General features: G+C 48.3%; 1 protein-coding gene across 1 annotated transcript in view; it reads right to left on the reverse strand.

Moving 5' to 3' along the window:
- Positions 1-10,222: 10,222 nt before the first annotated feature.
- LOC143962195 (activated CDC42 kinase 1-like) overlaps positions 10,223-21,945 on the reverse strand; it is a 28,246-nt gene continuing 16,523 nt past the window's right edge. The window contains exons 8-12 of the mRNA XM_077471525.1: positions 16,245-16,409; positions 16,108-16,169; positions 15,512-15,903; positions 14,331-14,426; positions 10,223-12,365 (exon numbers count right to left, since the gene is read on the reverse strand). Coding sequence (XP_077327651.1) covers positions 12,243-12,365; positions 14,331-14,426; positions 15,512-15,903; positions 16,108-16,169; positions 16,245-16,409 — 838 coding nt within the window. The 3' untranslated portion in view covers positions 10,223-12,242. The remainder of the gene's footprint in view (positions 12,366-14,330; positions 14,427-15,511; positions 15,904-16,107; positions 16,170-16,244; positions 16,410-21,945) is intronic.

The following is a 21,945-nucleotide window of genomic DNA, read 5'->3' on the forward strand; positions in this document are numbered from 1 at the left end:
GATGTGACATTTCAAAAAAAATTATTCGGTTACATCAGCTTCAGGTGCTTGGTAGCTGGTGATGATCCAAGACTGATTCATCTTTATGAAGGTCAGTCGATCAACCGAGTCGGTGGACAGGTGCACCCTGTGATCGGTAACAAAGCCTCCAGCAGCACTGAAGGTGTGTTCTGGATGCAGGACAGGCCGGTAGCTCAATTGCATACTGTGCAAGCTCTGGCCAGTGATCCATCCTCAAGACCCAGTAAGTCAGAGATTTTCGGTGGGAAAGGTGTCCAAGTCTGACCTTGCCCCTAGGTATTTCTGCACCATGTAAATCACACGCTGGTGATGGTTGCTGGAACCGATCATACCTTGGGGCTGTGGACTAAAAAATAGTCTGAATGCATTGGTCAGATGGCCACCTTCTCCTCCACTCCTTCTGTGACTGACTAAAGCCTCAGCAACTCGTTGTACAGGACCAGGAGTTTGTAATCTCCCAGTCTCTGGGAACACGTTGCACAAACCTTTCTGCAAGGCCTCCCGGAGATGTCTCATCCTCTGCTCCCTCTGCGATGGCAAGATAAGGTCCACAACTTTACCCTTGTACCATGGATCAAGGAGAGTGGCCAGCCAGTAATGGTCCCTATCCTTGATCCGAAGAATACGAGGATCTTTCCACAGGTTTTGCAGGATCAGGGAGGCTATGTGGCATAGGTTAGCTGAGGCATTCGGTCCGGAATCCTCTGGGTCACTAAGGACAACATGATCCGCAGCCACCTCCTCCCAGCCACGTACAAGTCCACAGGTTTCTTGGGACTGTAAATCATCCCAAAAAAACGCTGATGCTGATTCTGAGTGCCAGGCTCCACCTCCATGCTGACACAATCCTCCTCCCCCTCCTCCTCTTCCTGTGTGATGGGTGGGACAGCAGGAACACTGCCTCGATAAAGGGGGCCTTGAGAGGCAAGGAAGTCCTCCTCTTCCTGCCTCTGTTCTGCCTCAAGTGCCCTGTCCATTATTCCATGCAGCGTATGCTCCAACAGGTGGACAAGAGGTACAGTGTCACTGATGAATGCACTGTCACTGCTCACCATCCTCGTGGCCTCCTCAAATAGTGACAGGACAGTACATGCATCCCTGATCATGCCCCACTGGCATGGTGAAAAAAAAAACCGAGCTCCCCTGACCCTGTCCTTGTGCCGTAGCCGCACAGGTACTCATTGATGGCCCTCTGCTGCGTGTGCAGCCGATGCAGCATGGCCAACGTTGAGTTCCACCTGGTGGACATGTCACATATAAGCCGGTTCTTGGGCAGGTTCAACTCCTTTTGGAGCTCAGCTAGCCGAGCACTGGCATTAAATGAGGGAAATGCACACAGACTTCCTGGCCTGCCTCAGGACATCCTGTAAGCCCGGGTACCTGCCCAAGAACCGCTGCACTACCAGGTTAAGGACATGAGCCACACAGGGCACATGGGTCAGTTGTCCCTGTTGGAGGGCGGAGAGGAGGTTGGTGCCATTGTCGCAAACCACCATTACTGGCTTAAGCTGGCATGGCATCAACCACCTCTCAGCCTGCCCCTGCAGAGCTGACAAAATATCTGCCCCATTGTGGCTCCTGTCCCCCAAACAAACCAGCGCAAGCACGGCATGGCATCTTTTTGCCTTACTTGCATAGCCCCTTGAACGCCTACGGAGCACCTCTGGTTCGGAGGACAAAGCACTGGAAGAGGCCATGGAGGAAGACGAAGAGTAGGGGTTGGAGGAGAGAGGTGTGTCACAACCAGTAGTAGCATTTTGGAGGCGTGGTGGCGGAACAACCTCCAACACTACTGCACCTTGTCCTGCATCCTTCCCAGCTGCCAGAAGAGTGACCCAATGGACTGTGAAAAATAGGTAACGTCCCTGTCCATGCCTGCTGCACCATGAGTCGGCGGCGATATGCACCTTACCGCTGACCGCCCTGTCCATCGAGGCAAGGACATTGCCTTCCATATGCCGGTAGAGAGCCGGAATCACCTTCCGTGGGGGGCCGAGTCTACCAACTGAAAAGGTAGCAGTTGAAGTGCTAGCAATTTAGCCAAGCTAGCATTCAACTGCTGGGCATGTGGATGGCTGGGAGTGAACTTCTTTCGACGGTCCAGCAGCTGGGGCAGGGACATTTGCCTGCTACTATCAGACGTGGGTGTACTGCTAGCAGAGTGCCCGGAAACACTTGGCTGTGACACACCTAATTCTACACCTTCATTCCTCTCAGAGCAGGTTTCAGAGAGGACTGAAGGTCTAGTGGGGTTGGAGATGCCAGCTGATGAGGAATAAGGAGAGGTCCACTTTGTTCTTTGGTGTGGGTCTTTGAGGTACGCTTGCCAACGAGCTGCATGGCAGGTCAACATATGTCTGGTCAACCATGTGGTGCCCAAGCGGCTGATGTTTTGGCCACGCGAGATACGCTTGAGACATATGTTGCAAATAGCAGTGGTGCGATCTGATGCACTCATCTCAAAAAAGGCCCACACCAAAAACTTTAGGCATAACGCGCAGAGGCAGCGCCCTGCACAGGCGGAGTTCTGCGGTGTGATTTAGTCAGTGTGCTGCCCTTAACCTGGCCCCCGGAGGGCATCCTGCCTCGTTGGAGATGTGCCGCCTCCTCTTCCTCCTCCTCTCTCCTATCAGGCACCCACATCGAGTCAGTGACCTCATCATCCCTTCCCTCTTTATCACTGGAGCAAACTTGGCAGTAAGCTGCAGCTGGTGGAACATGACTGCCAGATTGCTGTCCTTCTTGAGCATCCCCTCTCTCTGCGCTCACGCTACTGCCTTCCTCTAGCTGGGTATCATCATCAGAGCCTTCAAAACGCTGGGCATCCTCCTGGAGCATGTACCCAACACTGTGCTCAAATAGTTCAGGGGACTCTTCAGGAGGTCTAGGGAAGGAGTGACTGATGACATTGAGACAAGGGAAGATGACGCGTTGGCAGCTGCTTTGCTAGTACCCTGAGCCTGGGTGAGAGAGGATGAGGAGGATGAGGAGGGCTTGGTCATCCACTCTACCAAGTCTTTGGCATGATGCGGCTCAACACGTCCAGCTGCCGAAAATAAGGGCAATCGCGCTGATGACGATGCACCACGTCCACGACCAGCACTGTTGTCTCTAGACACAGAGCCTGCTTACCCTCTTTTATTGGCTTGTGACTGTCTGCCTCTCCTTGTTGGCCTTCCAGACATACTAATGGCCCTCAGGGTGATGGGAAAACCAGCAATTGGGGTACCTTTAGGTGCACACTGAGCAGATGACACAGTACACCGACTGTAATTACTGCAGCTGCCTGCCTGTGTTACAGAAACAGAACAACACCAGCAATAAGGGGTATCTTCAGGTGTATACTGTGCAGGAGGCACACAACACCCACTGTAAATGCTGCAGATGCCTGTATTACAGAAACACAACAACAATAAGGGGTAGCTTCAGGTGTATACTGTGCAGGAGGCACACGACACCCACTCTAACTGCTGCAGATGCCTGTATTACAGAAACAGAACAACACCAGCAATAAGGGGTAGCTTCAGGTGTATACTGTGCAGGAGGCACACAACCCCCACTGTAAATGCTCCAGTGCCTGTATTAGGGAAACAGAACACCAGCAATAAGGGGTAGCTTCAGGTGTATACTGTGCAGGAGGCACACAACACCCACTGCAACAGCACTAGATTCCCAAGCAACAAAGACACTGCCCCTGCCTATCCTTCTGTCTATGAACGCCGCAATACACTACACAAGGCCACCGCTCTGGCGTGTACTAAATCCCCCTGAGCTATAATTGGCCACAGGCATCTCCTCACTGACGGCGTGTGATTGGCCAAGCATGTGGGGTCACAGTGCATGTTTGGCCAATCATAAGCCAGCAATGCACTGCGATGGCGCAGTGCAATGTGGGCCGTGAGCGCCATATATGGCGCGAACGGCTCACAGGGTTCTGGATTCCCTGAACAGGTGAACAGCCGGTGTTCAAGTCGAACATGCGTTCGACTCAAACACAGAGCTCATCCCTATGGAGTTGGAGTAAGGAAGATGGACAGCTCCCACCTCATCCAATGACCTATGGAGTTGGAGGATGTGGATGGACATCTCTCATCTCATCCAATAACCTATGGAGTAGGAGAATAAAGAGATCCAATCCCATCCAATGACCTAAGGAGTAGGAGGATGGACAGTTCCAATATCATCCAGTGACCTCTGGAGTAGGAGGATGGATGATGGGAAGCTCCAATCTCATCCAATGACCTATGGAGTAGGAGGATGGAGAATGGACAGATCCCATCTCATCCAATGACCTATGGAGTAGGAGGATGGACTGCTCTCATCTCATCCAATGACCTATGGATTTGGAGGATGGAGAATGGACAGCTTCAATCCCATCCAATGACCTATGGAGTAGGAAATGGAGTATGAACAGCTCCCACCTCATTCAATGACCTATGGAGTTGGAGGATCGACAGCTCCCATCGCATCCAATGAACTATGGAGTAGGAAGATGGCGCATAGACTAGTCTATCCCATCCTATGACCTGTGGAGTAAGAGTATGGAGGATGGACAGCTTCCACCTCATCCAATGACCTATGGAGTAGGAGGATAGAGGATGGACAGCTCCCATCTTATCCAATGACCTATGAAGTAGGAGGATGGAGGATGGACAGCTCCAATATCATCCAGTGACCTATGGAGTAAGCTGATGGAGTATGAAAAACTTCCACCTCATTCAATGACCTATGGAGTTGGAGGATCAACAGCTCCCATCGCATCCAATGACCTATGGAGTAAGAAGATGGCGCATGGACTAGTCTATCCCATCCTATGACCTATGGAGTAAGAATATGGAGGATGGACAGCTTCCACTTCATCCAATGACCTATGGAGGAGGAGGATAGAGGATTGACAGCGCCCATCTTATTCAATGACCTATGGAGTAGGAGGATGGACAGCTCCAATATTATCAGTGATTTATGGATTAGGAGGATGGAGGATGGGCAGCTCCAATCTCGTCCAATGACCTATGGAGTATGAGTATGAAGGATGGACTGCTCTCATCTCATTCAATGACCTATGGAGTATGAAGATGGAGGATGGACAGCTCCCATCTCATTCAATGACCTATGGAGTAGGAGGGAGGAGGATGGACAGCTCCCACCACATCCAATGACCTATGGAGTAGGAGGATGGATGGTCCCCTACCTGGAAGGTTCTACACGGCAGGAAATCTGCTTGAATCATTAATGTAATGGAATTGGAACAATGCCATGCCTGACCCTGTTGAGTATCCTGTGTACCCAAGGCTCATTCAGGGAGACTGCTTAAAGCCCACACAGACTGCGGCCAGAAAAGCCATAGAGTGGATAACAAATGTCTTATTTTGGAAGCCCACCTCTATGGGTGGAGTACTTACTCCAGTCTGCTCAGGTGTGACACAGTTTATAGAGAGGGGTGGAAGTAAGGTCGCCACTTGGGCAGTATTTTACTGCCCATGTTGATGCAGTTCTCCAGTGTGAGCGTGATTTGCAATATATGGGAGCCAGGAATCCCTCTATACATGCAAAGCTTTGCTAGTAATATATTGCATGTGAACACCGGTGACGTGCTACTGACAATCAGTATGTAAACCTTAAACCAAAACAAACATAATAAAAAAATGTGTGTCGGTTGTTTTATGAATTCCAATACAATGATATAATGTATTCACATGAAGTGCACACATCCAAATTCCATAGAAAGCAATATCTGTCACACGTGTGTTGAATAGTCCCATCTAGTATTCATGTTCTAATCTAGATTGTTATTTATCTGTCTGCCACCATCTAGTGTCCATGATGTAGATTGTCATCTGTCTGCTACCATCTAGTGTCCATGATGTAGATTGTCATCTGTCTGCTACCATCTAGTGTCCATGTTGTAGATTGTCATGTCTGCTACCATCTAGTGTCCATGTTGTAGATTGTCATCTGTCTGTCGCCATCTACTGTCCATGTTGTAGATTGTCATTTATCTGTCTGCCGCCACCTAGTGATCATGTTGTATATTGGTATCTGCCTGCAATAGGGATGAGCTCGGTGTTCGACTCGAACACGGGCCGTTCGACTGTTCGGCGAATTCAGAACTTTGTGGGCCGTTCGCACCATATTCGGGTGGCGCTCATGGCCCACAATGGACTCCGCCATCGCAGTGCATTGCTGGCTCATGATTGGCCAAGCATGCACTGTGACCCTGCATGCTTGGCCAATCACAGCGCCGGCAGCGAGGAGAGCCATAATTGGCCACAGACAGGGTGCCTGTGGCCAATTATAGCTCAGGGGGGTTTAGTACATGCCCCACACTATATAAGGCCGCCAGCGCGGCGGCCTTGTGTAGTGTGCTGGCATGCAGGGAGAGAGCAAGATAGGCAGGGACAGTGTCTTTTTGCTTGGGAACCTAGCGCTGTTACAGTGGGTGTTGTGTGCCTCCTGCACAGTATACACCTGAAGATACCCCTTATTGCTGGTGTTGTTCTGTTTCTGTAATACAGGCATCTGCAGCATTTACAGTGGGTGTTGTGTGCCTCCTGCACAGTATACACCTGAAGCTACCCTTTATTACCGGTGTTCTGTTTCTGTAATACAGGCATCTGCAGAAGTTAGAGTGGGTGTTGTGTGCCTCCTGCACATTATACACCTGAAGATACCCCTTATTGCTTTTTTTTCCGTTATTATATAATTTTGTGCAGGGACTGTTCTAAACACGGGAAACACGGGACACTTCACAGGCATACTATAGACACCCCCCAGGTATGATATTTAAAGGAATATATCACTATTTTCACTTTAATCTTCATTAAAATCACTGCTCCCAAAAAAAAAAAACATCAGTTTTTAAACATATTGTTGCATTGACCCATGTCCCCTGGGGCAGAGCCACGTCCCCAAACCCTTTTTAGGACAATATCTTGCATATTAGCCTGTAAAATTAGCACTTTTGATTTCGAACGTTCGAGTCGCATAGACTTCAATGGGGTTCTAAAGTTCGCACAAAGGTTCTGGTGTGAACCAAACCGGGGGGTGTTCGGCTCATCCCTAGTCTGCAATAAGTTTCACACTCCTAACATACAGAGAGAGGTGAGGTGCACTTAAAGTGGAACTATAGTTTCCCCCCTACCAGGTTCTATGCAGAATGACGTTTCAAACAATATCCAGCAATGGTGTGTATGCAGCAACGTGTGTCAGGAAGTGGCCTCCTGGTGTTATTTGAGGTTTCCCTACAATTCAAAGCCACTTGTCCATGAGGAAAGCCTGATCTATGTGGAGAGGCTTCTACCAGTGGCAGCTGGAGCTCAATGTTTTGGGAGGGGCGGCAAACCAACGACCAACACCCCCTCCCCCCCCAGAGAAACAGGATGGGAATGCGGCGATCCTAAGACTCCCCGGCCAATCTGGTGTCAGGAACTGCTGCCTGATTGGCCAGGAGGAGAATCGGGAAGACAAACAATAGCGAATCTTCTGGATTCTCCGCTATTGTCTTCCTGGTATTGCCACTACCCTTCTTATAAGCCTATTAGAGCCTAAGGCTCTAATCACATGCTTCAAAAAAAAAATTGGACACTAATGCATCTGGTGCCCCATATGTAGATTAGGAGAAGAGAGGGAAGAGAAGAATTGATGAAAGAAGGGGGGAGGGAGAGGGGAGAGGAGAAGAGAGGGAAGAGGAGAGGGCAGAGGAGTGATGGAAGAGCGGAGGGGAGAGGAGAGGGGAGTAAGGAGAGATAGAATAGAGGATAGGGATAGAGATGAGAGGAGAGAGGAGAGGGGCAAGGAGAGGGGCAAGGAGAGGGAAGAGGAGAGAAGAGGAGGGAGAGAAGAGTCTTAGTCTTGCTAATAAACATTTTCCTGCAGCTGGTCAAGTTTTCACTTCTTTATCATGTGTGGATCTCTTGTCATAAAACACTTGCCTGTGCTCTACCCAGTCTAGTTCAGTACTGTCCTGCTGTTGAATAGTTTTACATTGCTGTATCATCTTCGGTCTCCTAATTCTTGTAGTAAAGCCCTAATCTCTGCTCCTTGTCGCTAGTACATGTCGGCATAGTCTTGCACATTATAGCTGTCTGGCAACTGACCAATTTTACCTTGCTGGAAAGCGTCCTTCAGTGAGAAATGGGAAAACTGCCACCCATATTCCACTAGTCAAAGAAGGTTAAAGCTCTCCAAAAAAGGCCTTTTTAAAGCCCAAATTACTCTTATTTGAGTGCTGAAGCTGTATGTTAGCCAAGTATAGCACTAACCCCCGAAGGAGCTGCTGTTTTTTTTTTTGGGCTTACCGTTAACTTTCGTTCTCCTTGTTGCACGTCTAGGGGTGTCCCGTGGTAGATGGCCCAGTAACTTGAGACTGACAAAAGATCCACTTGAATGGATTTTATTTGCAAAACTCAGACAATTGAACAGTCTTTCAACTTGGGATCAGAGGGTTGGAAAGGAAGCTCAAGTACTCTTATGCCGTGTACACACGATCGGACTGTCCGAACGAGCGTACCTGCTCACACACGGTACTTTTGCGGCAGACTATCTGCCGTACTTTTGAAATGAACGGACTTGCCCACACACACGGAGGAAAGTCTGTTCATTTTGAGCGTGGCTCCAGGTAGCTGGGGCCAGCGAAGGAAGCTCCTACTCCTACTCCGAAAAAAAGGCGTGGGGGTGTCCCCCTAGGTCCATATCAGACCCTTTTCTGAGCACGCTACCCGGCCGGTCAGGAAAGGGGGTGGGGACGAGCGAGAGCCCCCCCTCCTGAGCTGTACCAGGCAGCATGCCCTCAACATGGGGGGGTGCTTTGGGGAAGGGGGGGCTGCGTGCCCCCCCACCCCAAAGCACCTTGTCCCCATGTTAATGAGGACAAGGGCCTCTTCCCAACAACCCTGGCCGTTGGTTGTCGGTGGGTCTGCGGGCGGCTTATCAGAATCTGGGAGCCCCCTTTAATAAGGGGGTCCCCGGATCCCAGCCCCCCCCCCTATGTGAATGAGTATGGGGTACAATGTACCCCTACTCATTCACCTGTGAAATAAAAAAAATAAAAAACACAACACACAAGGCTTAAAATAGTTTATTGCACAGCTCTGGGGGTCTTCTTCCGTCTTGGGGGGTCTTTTCGCCGGACTCCTCCGCTATCTTCTGCTCTTTTACTAGCGGAGGAGCCCCGCTTTCTTCTTCGTGGCCGCCCGGTGGTCTTCTTCCGACTTCGGGGGTCTTGTCCTTCTCTTCAGTTCTTCTTGCCAGGCCTCCGCGCCTTCTTCTAGCTCTTTTACAAGTGGTGGCCCAGCCTTCTGTCGCCGCTGTCTTCATTGCCGCCTTCTGTACTTCTCTCCTTGAGCTGTTGACTCGTCGCTGTCTCTGGCCACAATGACAGGGACGCGGCGTACGGCGACTTATATAGGGACATCGCCGGGTGATGTCCCCGCCCATTATGACGTCACAGTCCCAGCATCCTCTGTCCCTTCAGGACTCAGAACCATCCTAAAGCCTGGGAAAGGAGGAAGCACTCGCTAGTGCCCCTAGAGGCGAGCTGAGGCTGTTGCTTAACGCAAGTGTGGCAGCACTTTTTCTTAAAAGCAACACTTCACACAGACATAATTATCTCCTAGTAATCCATGGCCCAACTTCTGTAACTCTTTACATTGCACACAAGGAACACAGTCCTTCATTCCACTTCTCTTGTTTGTGTAGCATTCCTGAGCTGGCGCATTGAACTTCACCAGCCCAGGTGCCCATCACAACACCTCAGTGACATTGATTTGAATGTTACTCTTGAATACTAGGAAGCTCAACTGTGTACATAACCCGTACTTATTCTTCCCTGAGGCCTCACTCCATTTTCAGTGTCTTCTAGACTGGGTCCCTAGGATACCCCGTGCCGTGAGTCGGACCCAGTATTGGGGTTCCAGTCACTAGGGAAGAAGTCTATGCATGCAAGTTCATTCACTACCAGGGTCTTCTATTACCTATGTCAAGTCGCCACCCTTCCCGACTGGCTGGTTGCTTATGCATGCAATACTAGTATTGTAGTCAATAGCAATAAAGCATCCTTGGAATAGTTTCAGTGCATGTTAGACATGTGTACTTCATCTTTCCTAACTTATTTTGTCCCCAGACGTAAACCCTGTTCTGTGATATACCAAACATACATGCACCCCTTTACAGGTGTCCTGAAGTCACTTCAGACCAGGCAAAGTTGCATAAAAACAAAGTTCTTTATTAAAAAAAAGAAAAAGAAATTGTTTAAGTATAACAAAATATACAGGCATTTCTTTTCCTACTACAAAGCACCTCTTTTGTGCCCCTTAGATGTTTCCTGGTGCTCTATGAGGTGGCCATGCCTTAGATGGGCGAGACAGTCCTTTTAAAGTCCATTTAGCTGTGGCACAAGTCCATATCCCTGGAAACCCTGATTGTAATCTCCCAAGGGGGGGGGCGGGTTCAGAAGAAAAAGCCATTACATCCTGGCACAGCTCCTATTCCCTTCCCATCCTGGAGCAGAACCAAAACACAGCCCCTGCCCATAGAGGCAGTTCCTCTTTTAACTCCCCCCCCCCCCCCAGCAAAGGATGGTACATCCCAAAAAAGCCTGGGAAAACCAGGCCAGCAGTGTTAACCCTTGCTTTTCAGCACTTACCGACTCTACAGGGCAATTTAAGGAAACAGTGCAATTAACTCACATAGCAATATACAATTTTACAAAGAAATGCAAAGTATTCAGAACAACAACAGTCAAAAATATATACAAAAAATATACATAATACCGTAAACCCTTTGGAAGCACCTGCTTGCATGCCTTAGCTGAACCGCCGTTTTAAACTGCCGATACACTTATGTAGAAATTACACTTTGGTAGACATTCTTATGGCCAAGTGCCTCAGCCCCCTATATCACCAACCACAGTATGTGTCAATCCCACATTAGTGAAAGACCTGGACGTCATCTGCTGAACCTATGCCTTGGACATGGATTTATTTCTTAATTCCCATTTCATGTCACCCTACCCCAAGCCATTGTCATAAAACTCGCTTTGTTTACCACACACGAAAAGTTTGTAAAAAAAAAAATTCTTGATAATTTTCCAGATTTTAAAACGGAGTCACACCCCTTGCCTTGAGAGGTGAACTGTGTCCAAAGGGATGGAACATTTCCAAAAATGGTGGCCTCCATGAGTCTCAGTGCCTAGCCACTGATTATACAGCCTACAACAGCCTTTTTTACCCCCTAAAATATTTTTCAGGTCACTAAAACCAATTCTTTGGGGGTCAATGGAAAGAAAATGCCTCCTACATTATTGATTAGCAGAAAGAACAAAACCTTTATAGTGGTGCTCAGAATGTCACCATTATAGAAAGCTAAAAAAGATCAATGGAGATGTCAGGAGACAAATACAGCTGATGCTCATTTTCCTACAACGAATGCTCATGCACAAGTGCCAGCATACAGATGAGCTCTGGTGTATATGTTGTCGTGCATCAGCGCACCCGTGCACGGCCTATCCCAGGTATGGTACAGAGCTGCCCATTTAAAGGAGACCCAGATGTGTGCTAATCCCTGAATCCTGAAATCTGTGTTCCTCTGTTCCTGCTTTTCCTGACTGACCTCCCATTGCTAACCTGGCTTGCTCCCGACCTTGTCTGTGGTACTGACCTTGACCATGCTACTGGAGCTCGCTCTGCCTGCTTTTGAAGTACCAGTTGATCTATGAGCAATAAAGCAATCTACGATATAGTGGAAGCTGACCATCGACAATTCCTCAGTGATGTCCTAACACAAGAGGATCACCAATAAATGTGACGCCATTCTGAAATGTAGCACATGCCATTTCCAAGTCGGACGCCTGAAAGCACACTCTGGTTCCTCTTGATTAGTATACGTCTTTCAGATGAAGCAGAGGCAAAACATTTTGCATGGTGCTGCCCAACTTTACTAAACTGTTCAGCCAAAGCAATTCCTTCAATGAAATTCCTTCGTTACCGGAATCTGAATGTGCTGGGATGTTAGGAGTGATAAAAATGGCAGAAAACATGCCAAGCTCAGAATTCAAAAGAAAAGCCAACCAATGTATCCAGAAGTTTTGTGTGTAGAGCCAGTACAGTCAGAGCTGCGATAGTAAATCCCAATACATAGAGACATGACCTTCGACACCTTTCTAGGTCATCAGGAATTTTGAATTGCTCTGCGTAAAGGGAGGGAAGAAACTTCAGTCAGTCCCATTATTGAGGGTTCTTATGCCGCAGGACATAGCTTGAAGCCGCTTCTAGGTTCCAATTGAAGTTCTCCAGGATTCTGCGGCATTCCTCCTTACTGTATCGGCTCATGTTGTACACATGAACCACCTGAAGAGAAAGAAATTCTATGATACAAAGAACCTCACATTGTAAATTCATGTAAATTCTACCGATTTCAAGAACTTTATTTTACAAAAACGAAATCCACTTCACCATTTGTCATATAACAACCCATCATCCATTAAAATGTGACAGATCTGTCATATTAAAAACTGTACCAGGGTGCCCCCACATTCACCATACACAATGTTGCATAAATTGCATAAATCCTAAATCCATGAAATAGTCATAATAATTCAAAGTGCAAAGGATTTCTCCTGTAGTGAATATGGAACCGGAAGTTTACACCTCTTTTCTCCATTAATGGGGGGTTGAAAATTCCTTCCAACTTGTTCCATCAGTCCCACAAGGGTTGTAATTCAAGATGTCTCCAAGTTGAGTTGCTATGACAACCCAACCTTTTGACATGTTTAACAACCAAACCCTCTGACTATCTAACTTCTGAAAACCCTACCTCATTATACCCTCAATTTTGGGCCACCCTACCTTCTGGCCACCCCACCTTCTGGCCACCCAAAAATGCAGACCACAAAACCTTCTGACAACTCCACTCCCTGACCACCCTAACTTCTGGAAACTACCTTTGCGATCCCCCCACCTTCTGACAACCCTCACCTACTTTCTGACCTTCCCCCCTTTTGACAACCCAACCTCCAGACAACCAAACCGTCTGACAACCCCACCTCTTGACCACCCTAACTTCTGAAAACCCTACCTTATTATCCCCCCACCGTTTGACCACGCCACCTGCTGACAACCCTCACCTGACCGCCATTACCATCTGACAGCCCTCACCTTAAGATTCACCGTACCTTCTTACTGCCCCTGCAATTTGACAGCACCCCCTTCTGACTATCCCACATTCTAGCCACCCCATCTTCTGACAATCCCCACCTTCTGATGACCATAACTCCTGACAATCCAGCCTTTTTTATCCCCCCCCCCACCCGCTGATCACCTCACCTTATGACAGCTTCCACCTTCTGACTACCTGATTGCCTGATCACAACCCCTTCTGACAATGCCCACTTTCTGACCACAACACCTTCTGACAACCCTACCTCCTGACAACCCCACCTTCCATTTCCTCCACCTTTCAATCACCCTACCATCTGACCACACCACCTTCTGACAACCCCCACCTTCTGGTGAAAGCTTCTCTTCTACCCCTAAATGTGTATTGATTCTTCTTTCTTGTTTCTTAACAATATAGTTGCAATTCTTTATAGTAACTTCAGATCTTAGTATGGAATCTGATTTTGAAATGTCTTTATATTATAGATTTATATAAAAGATTTAAACTTGAAGTTCATGGTGGTGGTGCTGCGGGCCCATGACATCTTGTGTCCAAGCCACAAAGTATGGTAGAGGGCTGTAGCAGCCAGCAAGAAGCTTCTCTAGGAAACTGATAAGTGTCAAACTCCAACCCAAATTAATTATTATCACCTATGGATCTTCTGTTCCCTTTTGGTATATTTTCCAATAGTTTCCATTGATAATGGTACCTTCAGGGATATTATGCCGATCCACTGGTTTCATAGATTAACCTGGACCAAGACTTTCCTGATCTCCACACTTGTTCTAGGTCAGTAATACAGAAAGTATTATAGCCAACTTGGCGAACTAGCATTCATAGAAGGTCCTCAATGGCCACCAGGAAAAACTCACAAGATTGTACTCAACCCTCCAAACTATTCCAGCCTTTACCAGTTCCAATCTTTGGATAGTTACCCAAAATGAGGGTCTACTAAATATTGGGTGTGATTTTGTATAGATATTTGGGTAATTCTAATGCTATGTATGATGTGAAACTCACTCCCATTCCTCTGTAATGAATAAAATGCTTTTACACTCCATGAAGAAACTTTGTTCCAAGCACCAAGACATTTGTCAGTGACTTCCAATCTATATTCACCAGTGAGTTGAATAGTTTGCTTATTAGGAAATTGTCACCTTTAAGTGCTGGACGGCCCGCATCACATCCCCTCCAAAGAAACGCAGGGCTTCATGGCACTTCCCTGGTGTCACGCTATGAATCTGATCCTCCACCTGCAGAAAAGTAGATCATTGACATTATACAATATGTCCGCATCAGCCAGAATTTCAGCTACGCCTGTATAATGCACCACTTACATTAAAGTGTACATGTCATGAAAGGAACATGGAGGCTACTGTTTTGGGTCAGTGTCTGAGGAGCAGCCACAAATAAATTCTCTTTACTGTTGAGCCAATGACTCTGCATATTTTATTGGACGTATCATTTATGGATTTGTCAGCATCAAAGTGATCTGGTGAAGGAGCCCTGTATGGGCCCTAAAAGGGATCTACTGTATATCTTTATGAGACATCATACTCATGTGGCCATGCCACTAGGAAAACATCTATTCCCTCATTCAAAAGGAATCAGAGGACCATTCTAGAAGCTTAAGCTATTCTGACTGTGGACCAGCAAATGAAGAGGAACATCAATAGATAAGAACAATCTGGGGCAAATCTTTTCTTCTATACAACATTCAGCTCATCACTACCAAGTACAAAGTACTGAAGTGCAAAGTACTGAAGGCTCACCAAGACACCCAATCATCTAGATGAAGAATATCAAGGATGGTGTTGCATCTAAAATGGAAGTCAAAATACCTGAAAGTCTACATCAGGGATCCTCAAACTACAGCCCTCCAGCTGTTGCGAAACTACACATCCCATGAGGCATTGTAAAACTCTGACATTCATAGACATGACTGGGCATGATGGGAACTGTAGTTCCTGAACAACTGGAGGGCCATAGTTTGAAGACCCATGGTCTACATCATGTAGATTGGCTAAGGAGAGGCAGAGGTGCCCATCTGATCCATCTCTTTTTCATCTTTCCTCTAATCTGACACTTTTTAGGTCCTACACATTGAATTTCCTGGTTTTGAGCTCCTCCTGTCACTCTTTGCATTAGACTGAAGACTATGGGGAATCATGGGAGCCAGAGGGTGACAAAGGGTCACCAGGAGAGAGAGAGAGGAGTGCTTGCCTCCAGGGCTGCAAAGCTAATTTATTGTTATTCCCTTCAACAGCACCCCTCCTCCTGTCCACCCAAAATGCTTGCAAATGTTTTTAATAATGCGTAGATTCCTCTGTGTCCTCACCTCTCTGATCTTTCTCAGCAGTTCGCTGTGAGTCATTTTGCTGCTGCATCTTCGAGATTTGCATTCTTGTGTCACTTGAGTGACAATCGGGGACTCTCCTCGACCCAAATTTGGGTTAGATGGAAATTTATCTTTCTTATTGGAGCTTGAGAACTGACTGGGGCAATGCATGGTCGGCACAGCCAGAAACTTGTCCTTGGAGGATGTTTTAGGAGGCGTTAGATTTTCCACCAAATTCCGTGGGGGCTGGTCGCTCAGTCTTCTTGCAGACAATACACGGGGCGGAGCTGCTGTAGAATTCATATCTGGTCTACAGGGCTTAGGCGAGGGCTGGTTATGAGGCTTGTCCTTTGCCTTCCAGTCATGGATGTTCTCCAGACTTCTAGAAATACCTGTGGGTGCAATTCAGATAAATGTAAGAAGGACATAAGAATGGAAGAAACTGACCAAAATAAACAGCACTAATGACAGAGGTTGGAAGGTAAAAGTGTATTATAACTGATGAAGGTAAGGCAAGGAGAAAGGAAAGAAGGGAAGACATGGAAAGGAGAAGGGAGGAGATGAGAAGGGCCAATGTTCACCACACAGACACTTACATCGATGCAGTTTTGTATGCCTAGGACCACATCTTTGATCTTCCTTTGCTTTGGCTCTCATGCTGAAAGAAGCAAGAACTCATGAGTATGGGAGAAGTACCGTTACTTCCTTTTGTCAGGGGTGGTAAGAGACTTACTCTTTCTGTGAGTCAACATTCCTAAGAGAAAGCTTTTCCAGACTGTTAGGCAAGTGCAAAGAGTTACAGGCATTGTTAAAGTCCTCTGAACAGATGACACCAGCGGGAAAAGGTCCAATTTTAAGAGTCCTCTTATTCTGTCCCCTCCAGAGCTTAGGTTCAAACCTTTGGGAAGGAATTTACAAAATTCTTATCTAACAATACAAGGAATGTAAATGTACTAGTGCAAATAAAAAAAAATCATTTTGTTAGAAAATAACACCTACAGTATCTGGGTTTATATATAGTATAGTTGCCACCAGAGAATCTAAAGCTTGAACAGTCTCAGGCATCTTAAACATGGAGGAGGCACCCCAAAGGTAAGCCCAAGGCCCAGAGTAAATCTCCCACAGGTGGCCTCTGAAAAAATCCCACAAGCAAAACTTGAGTCTATAGCACAATAAATGAAAGCTTTGGCCAATTAGTCTACTGCCACCGTGACCTTCTCCGGATCAAGCAGACGGATCATGAATAGTTGACCACTAGGGATGAGCTTCGTGTTCGAGTCGAACATACGTTCGACTCGAACATTGGCTGTTCGCCCGTTCGGTGAATACCGAATGTTGTGGGCCATTCGCGCCAAATTCGTGTGGCGCTCACGGCCCACAATGCACTGCGCCATCGCAGTGCATTGCTGGCTCATGATTGGCCAAGCATGCACTGTGACCCCGCATGCTTGGCCAATCACAGCGCTGGCAGCAAGGAGAGCCATGATTGGCCACAGGCAGGATGCCTGTGTCCAATCATAGCTCAAGCTGTGTAGTACACGCCCCACACTATATAAGGCTGCCAGCGCGGCGGCCTTGTGTAGTGTGTTGGCATCTGTAGGAGTTAGTGGGTGTTCTCTGTGTACCTTCAACACAGTATATACCGTTTGTTATCGGCCGATTAAGCGTTCTTGCTCTTCTGTAATTGAGCTTTTAGCAATCTGCAGGAGTTTGTGGGTGCTGTCTGCGTGCTCTGAGCGCAGTATACACCATTATATCCACCTATATAGCTAGCTATATTGCTCTTCTGTAATAGAGCTTGCAGTCAGTTGTAGGAGATTGTGGGTGTTGTCTGCGTGCCCTGACCGCACTATACACCATTATATCTACCTATATAGCTAGCTATATTGCTCTTCTGTAATAGAGCTTGCAGTCAGTTGTAGGAGATTGTGCGTGTTGTCTGCGTGCCTTGACCGCACTATACACCATTATATCCACCTATATAGCTAGCTATATTGCTCTTCTGTAATAGAGCTTGCAGTCAGTTGTAGGAGATTGTGCGTGTTGTCTGCGTGCCTTGACCGCACTATACACCATTATATCCACCTATATAGCTAGCTATATTGCTCTTCTGTAATAGAGCTTGCAGTCAGCTGTAGGAGATTGTGGGTGTTGTCTGTGTTCCCTTGACCGCAGTATACATCATTATCCACCTATATAGCTCTTCTCTAATTGAGCCATCAGCCATCTGCAGGAGTTAGTTGGTGTTGTATGCCTCCAGCACAGCACAGTATACATCAGTATCTACCCTTTAATTCCTGTTCTATAATAAAGGCATCTGCAGGAGTTAGTGGGTGTTGTGTGCCTCCAGCACAATATACACTACCCAATTGCTGGTTTTCCCATCTCCCTTCAGGCCATTACCATGTCTGAAAGGCCAACAAGGAGAGGCAGACAGGCGCGAGCCGATAAAAGAGGGCAAGCAGGCTCTGTGTCTAGAGACAACAGTGCTGGTCGTGGATGCAGTGCATCGCCATCATCAGCACGTGGCCATGAAACACGCTTGTCCTTTTTGGCAGCTGGACGTGTTGAGCCGCATCATGCCGAAGACTTGGTAGAGTGGATGACCAAGCCCTCTTCATCCTCCTCATCCTCTCTAACCCAGGCTCAGGGTACTAGCAAAGCAGCTGCCAACGCATCGTCTTCCCTCGTCTCAATGTCATCATCAGTGACTCCTTCCCTAGACCCACCACGTCCTCCTGAGGAGTCCCCTGAACTCTTTGAGCACAGTGTTGGGTACATACTCCAGGAGGATGCCCAGTGTTTTGTAGGCTCTGATGATGATACTCAGCTAGAGGAAGGCAGTAGCGTGAGCGCAGAGAGAGGAGATGCTCAAGAAGGACAGCAATCTGGCAGTCATGTTCCACAAGCTGCAGCATACTGCCAGGTTTGCTACAGCGATGAAGAGGGAGGGGATGATGAGGGCACTGACTCCACGTGGGTGCCTGGTAGGAGAGAGGAGGAGGAGGCACATGTCCAATAAGGCAGGATGCCCTCCGGGGGCCAGCTTAGGGGCAGCACACCGACTGAATCACAACGCAGAGCTCCGCCTGTGCAGGGCGCGGCCTCTGCGCGTTATTCTAAAAGTTCTTTGGTGTGGGCCTTTTTTGAGACAAGTTCATCAGATCGCACCGCTGCTATTTGCAACATATGTCTCAAGCATATCTCGCGTGGCCAAAACATCAGCCGCTTGGGCACCACATGCTTGACCAGACATATGTTGACCTGCCATGCAGCTCATTGGCAAGCGTACCTCAAAGACCCACACCAAAGAACAAAGCGGACCTCTCCTTGCTCCTCATCAGCTGGGATCTCCAACCCCACTAGACCTTTAGTCCTCTCTAAAACCTGCTCTGAGAGGAATGAAGGTGTAGAATTAGGTGTGTCACAGCCAAGTGCTTCCGGGCACTCTGCTAGCAGAACACCCACGTCCGATTATAGCAGGCAAATGTCCCTGCCCCAGCTGCTGGACCGTCGAAAGAAGTTCACTCCCAGCCATCCACATGCCCAGAGGTTGAATGCTAGCTTGGCTAAATTGCTAGCACTTCAACTGCTGCCTTTTCAGTTGGTAGACTCGGCCCCCTTCCGTGAGTTTGTACAATGTGCGGTTCCTCAGTGGCAGGTCCCCAAACGCCACTTTTTCTCACAGAAGGTGATTCCGGCTCTCTACCGGCATGTGGAAGGCAATGTCCTTGCCTCGCTGGACAGGGCGGTCAGCGGTAAGGTGCATATTACCACTGACTCATGGTCCAGCAGGCATGGACAGGGACGTTACCTGTCTTTCACGGCCCATTGGGTCACTCTTCTGGCAGCTGGGAAGGATGCAGGACAAGGTGCAGTAGTGTTGGAGGTTGTTCCGCCACCACGCCTACAAAATGCTACTACTGGTTGTGACACACCTCTCTCCTCCACCCCCTCCTCTTCTTCTTCCTCCATGGCCTCTTCCAGTGCTCTGTCCTCAGAACCAGCGGTGCTCCATAGGCGTTCAAGGGGCTATGCAAGTACGCAGGCAAAACTATGGCATGCCGTGCTTGCGCTGGTTTGTTTGGGGGACAGGAGCCACACTGGGGCAGATATTTTGTCAGCTCTGCAGGGGCAGGCCGAGAGGTGGTTGACACCACGCCAGCTTAAGCCGGGAATAGTGGTTTGCGACAATGGCACCAACCTCCTCTCCGCCCTCCAACAGGGACAACTGACCCATGTGCCCTGTGTGGCTCACGTCCTTAAACCGTGGTGCAGTGGTTCTTGGGCAGGTACCCGGGCTTACAGGATGTCCTGAAGCAGGCCAGGAAAGTCTGTGTGCATTTCTGCCGATCATTTAATGCCTGTGCTCGGCTGGCCGAGCTCCAAAAGGAGTTGAACCTGCCCAAGAACCGCCTTATATGTGACATGCCCACCAGGTGGATCTCAACGTTGGCCATGCTGCAGCGGCTGCACGCGCAGCAGAGGGCCATCAATGAGTACCTGTGCGACTACGGCACCAGGACAGGGTCAGGGGAGTTTAGTTTTGTCTCACCACACCAGTGGGGCATGATCAGGGATGCATGCACTGTCCTGTCACCGTTTGAGGAGGCCACAAGTATGGTGAGCAGTGACAGTGCATGCATCAGTGACACTGTACCTCTTGTCCACCTGTTGGAGCATACGCTGCATGGAATAATGTACAGGGCACTTGAGGCAGAACAGAGGCAGGAAGAGGAGGACTTCCTTGCCTCTCAAGGCCCCCTTCATCGAGGCAGTGTTCCTGCTGTCCCACCCATCACACAGGAAGAGGACAAGGATGAGGAGGAGGAGGAGGATGATTGTGTCAGCATGGAGGTGGAGGCTGGCACTCAGCATCAGCAGCAGTCTAGTAGGGATGATTTACAGTCCCAAGAAACCCGTGGACTTGTACGTGGCTGGGAGGAGGTAGCTGCGGATCATGTTGCCCTTAGTGACCCAGAGGACTTCGGACCGAATGCCTCAGCTAACCTACGCTGCATGGCCACCCTGATCCTGCAAAGCCTGTGGAAGGATCCTCGTATTCTTCGGATCAAGGAGAGGGACCATTAATGACTGGCCACTCTCCTTGATCCACGGTACAAGGGTAAGGTTGACGACCTTATCTTGCCATCGCAGAGGGAGCAGAGGATGAGACATCTCCAGGAGGCCTTGCAGAAAGGTCTGTGCAACGCGTTCCCAGAGACTGGGAGGTTACAAACTCCTGGTCCTGGACAATGTGTTGCTGAGGCATCGGTCAGAAGGAGCGGTGGAGAAGGTGGCCATCTGCCCGATGCGTTCAGACAATTTTTTAGTCCCTAGCCCCAAGGTATGATGGGTTCCAGCAACCATCGCCAGCGTCTGATTTACATGGTGCAGGAATACCTAGGAGCAAGGTCAGACTTGGACACCTTTCCCACCGAAAATCCTCTGGCTTACTGGGTCTTGAGGATGGATCACTGGCCAGAGCTTGCACAGTATGGAATTGAGCTACTGGCCTGTCCTGCATCCAGCGTTCTTTCGGAACGCACCTTCAGTGCTGCTGGTGGCTTTGTTACCGATCACAGGGTGCGCCTGTCCACCGACTCGGTTGATCGACTGACCTTCATAAAGATGAATCAGTCTTGGATCACCCACAGCTACCAAGCACCTGAAGCTGATGTAACCGAAATAATTTTTTTTTTTTAAATATCACATCCCTTCAAGACTGCCTATGCTGATGCTGAGTGACTGTCCTGTTATGTTGATTGTCTATCCTCTTCCTCCTCGGCTGATATGTTGGAAGAACATTTTTGGTTCTGGGTGATGCCACCAGCCCAATTTTTCAGCCCTTGTTTAACAGGGGCATTTAATTACAATTTTTGATGCAATGCTTTGCAGCAGGGCTCATTCCTGCACCACAACTAGAGTATATGGGAGAGGTTGCAGTGTCGTGGCACCAGCACCAGTGACTAAGGCCCAATTTTTCAGCCCCTGTTTAACAGGGGCGTTTAATTAAAATTTTTGATGCAATGCTTTGTAGCAGGGCTTATTTCTGCACCACAACTAGAGTGTATGGGAGAGGTTGCAGTGTCGTGGCACCAGCTCCAGTGCCTAAGGCCCAATTTTTCAGCCCCTGTTTAACAGGGGCGTTCAATTACAATTTTTGATGCAATGCTTTGCAGCCGGGCTCATTCCTGCACTACAACTAGAGTATATGGGAGAGGTTGCAGTGTCGTGGCACCAGCACCAGTGCCTAAGGCCCAATTTTTAGCCCCTGTTTAACAGGGACATGTAATTACAATTCTTGATATAATATTTCACAGCAGGGCCCGTTCCTGTGCCCACTGAGAGTAACTGTGAGGACTTATAGTGTTGTGGCACCAGCACCACAAACACCAAAGGCCCAATTTTTCTACCACTGTTCAACAATGGCA

Source organism: Lithobates pipiens, unplaced genomic scaffold (genome assembly GCF_037356315.1).
Source record: "Lithobates pipiens isolate NorthernLeopardFrog02 unplaced genomic scaffold, aLitPip1_a1.2 Scaffold_8, whole genome shotgun sequence".
NCBI classification, from domain to species: Eukaryota; Metazoa; Chordata; class Amphibia; order Anura; family Ranidae; genus Lithobates; species Lithobates pipiens.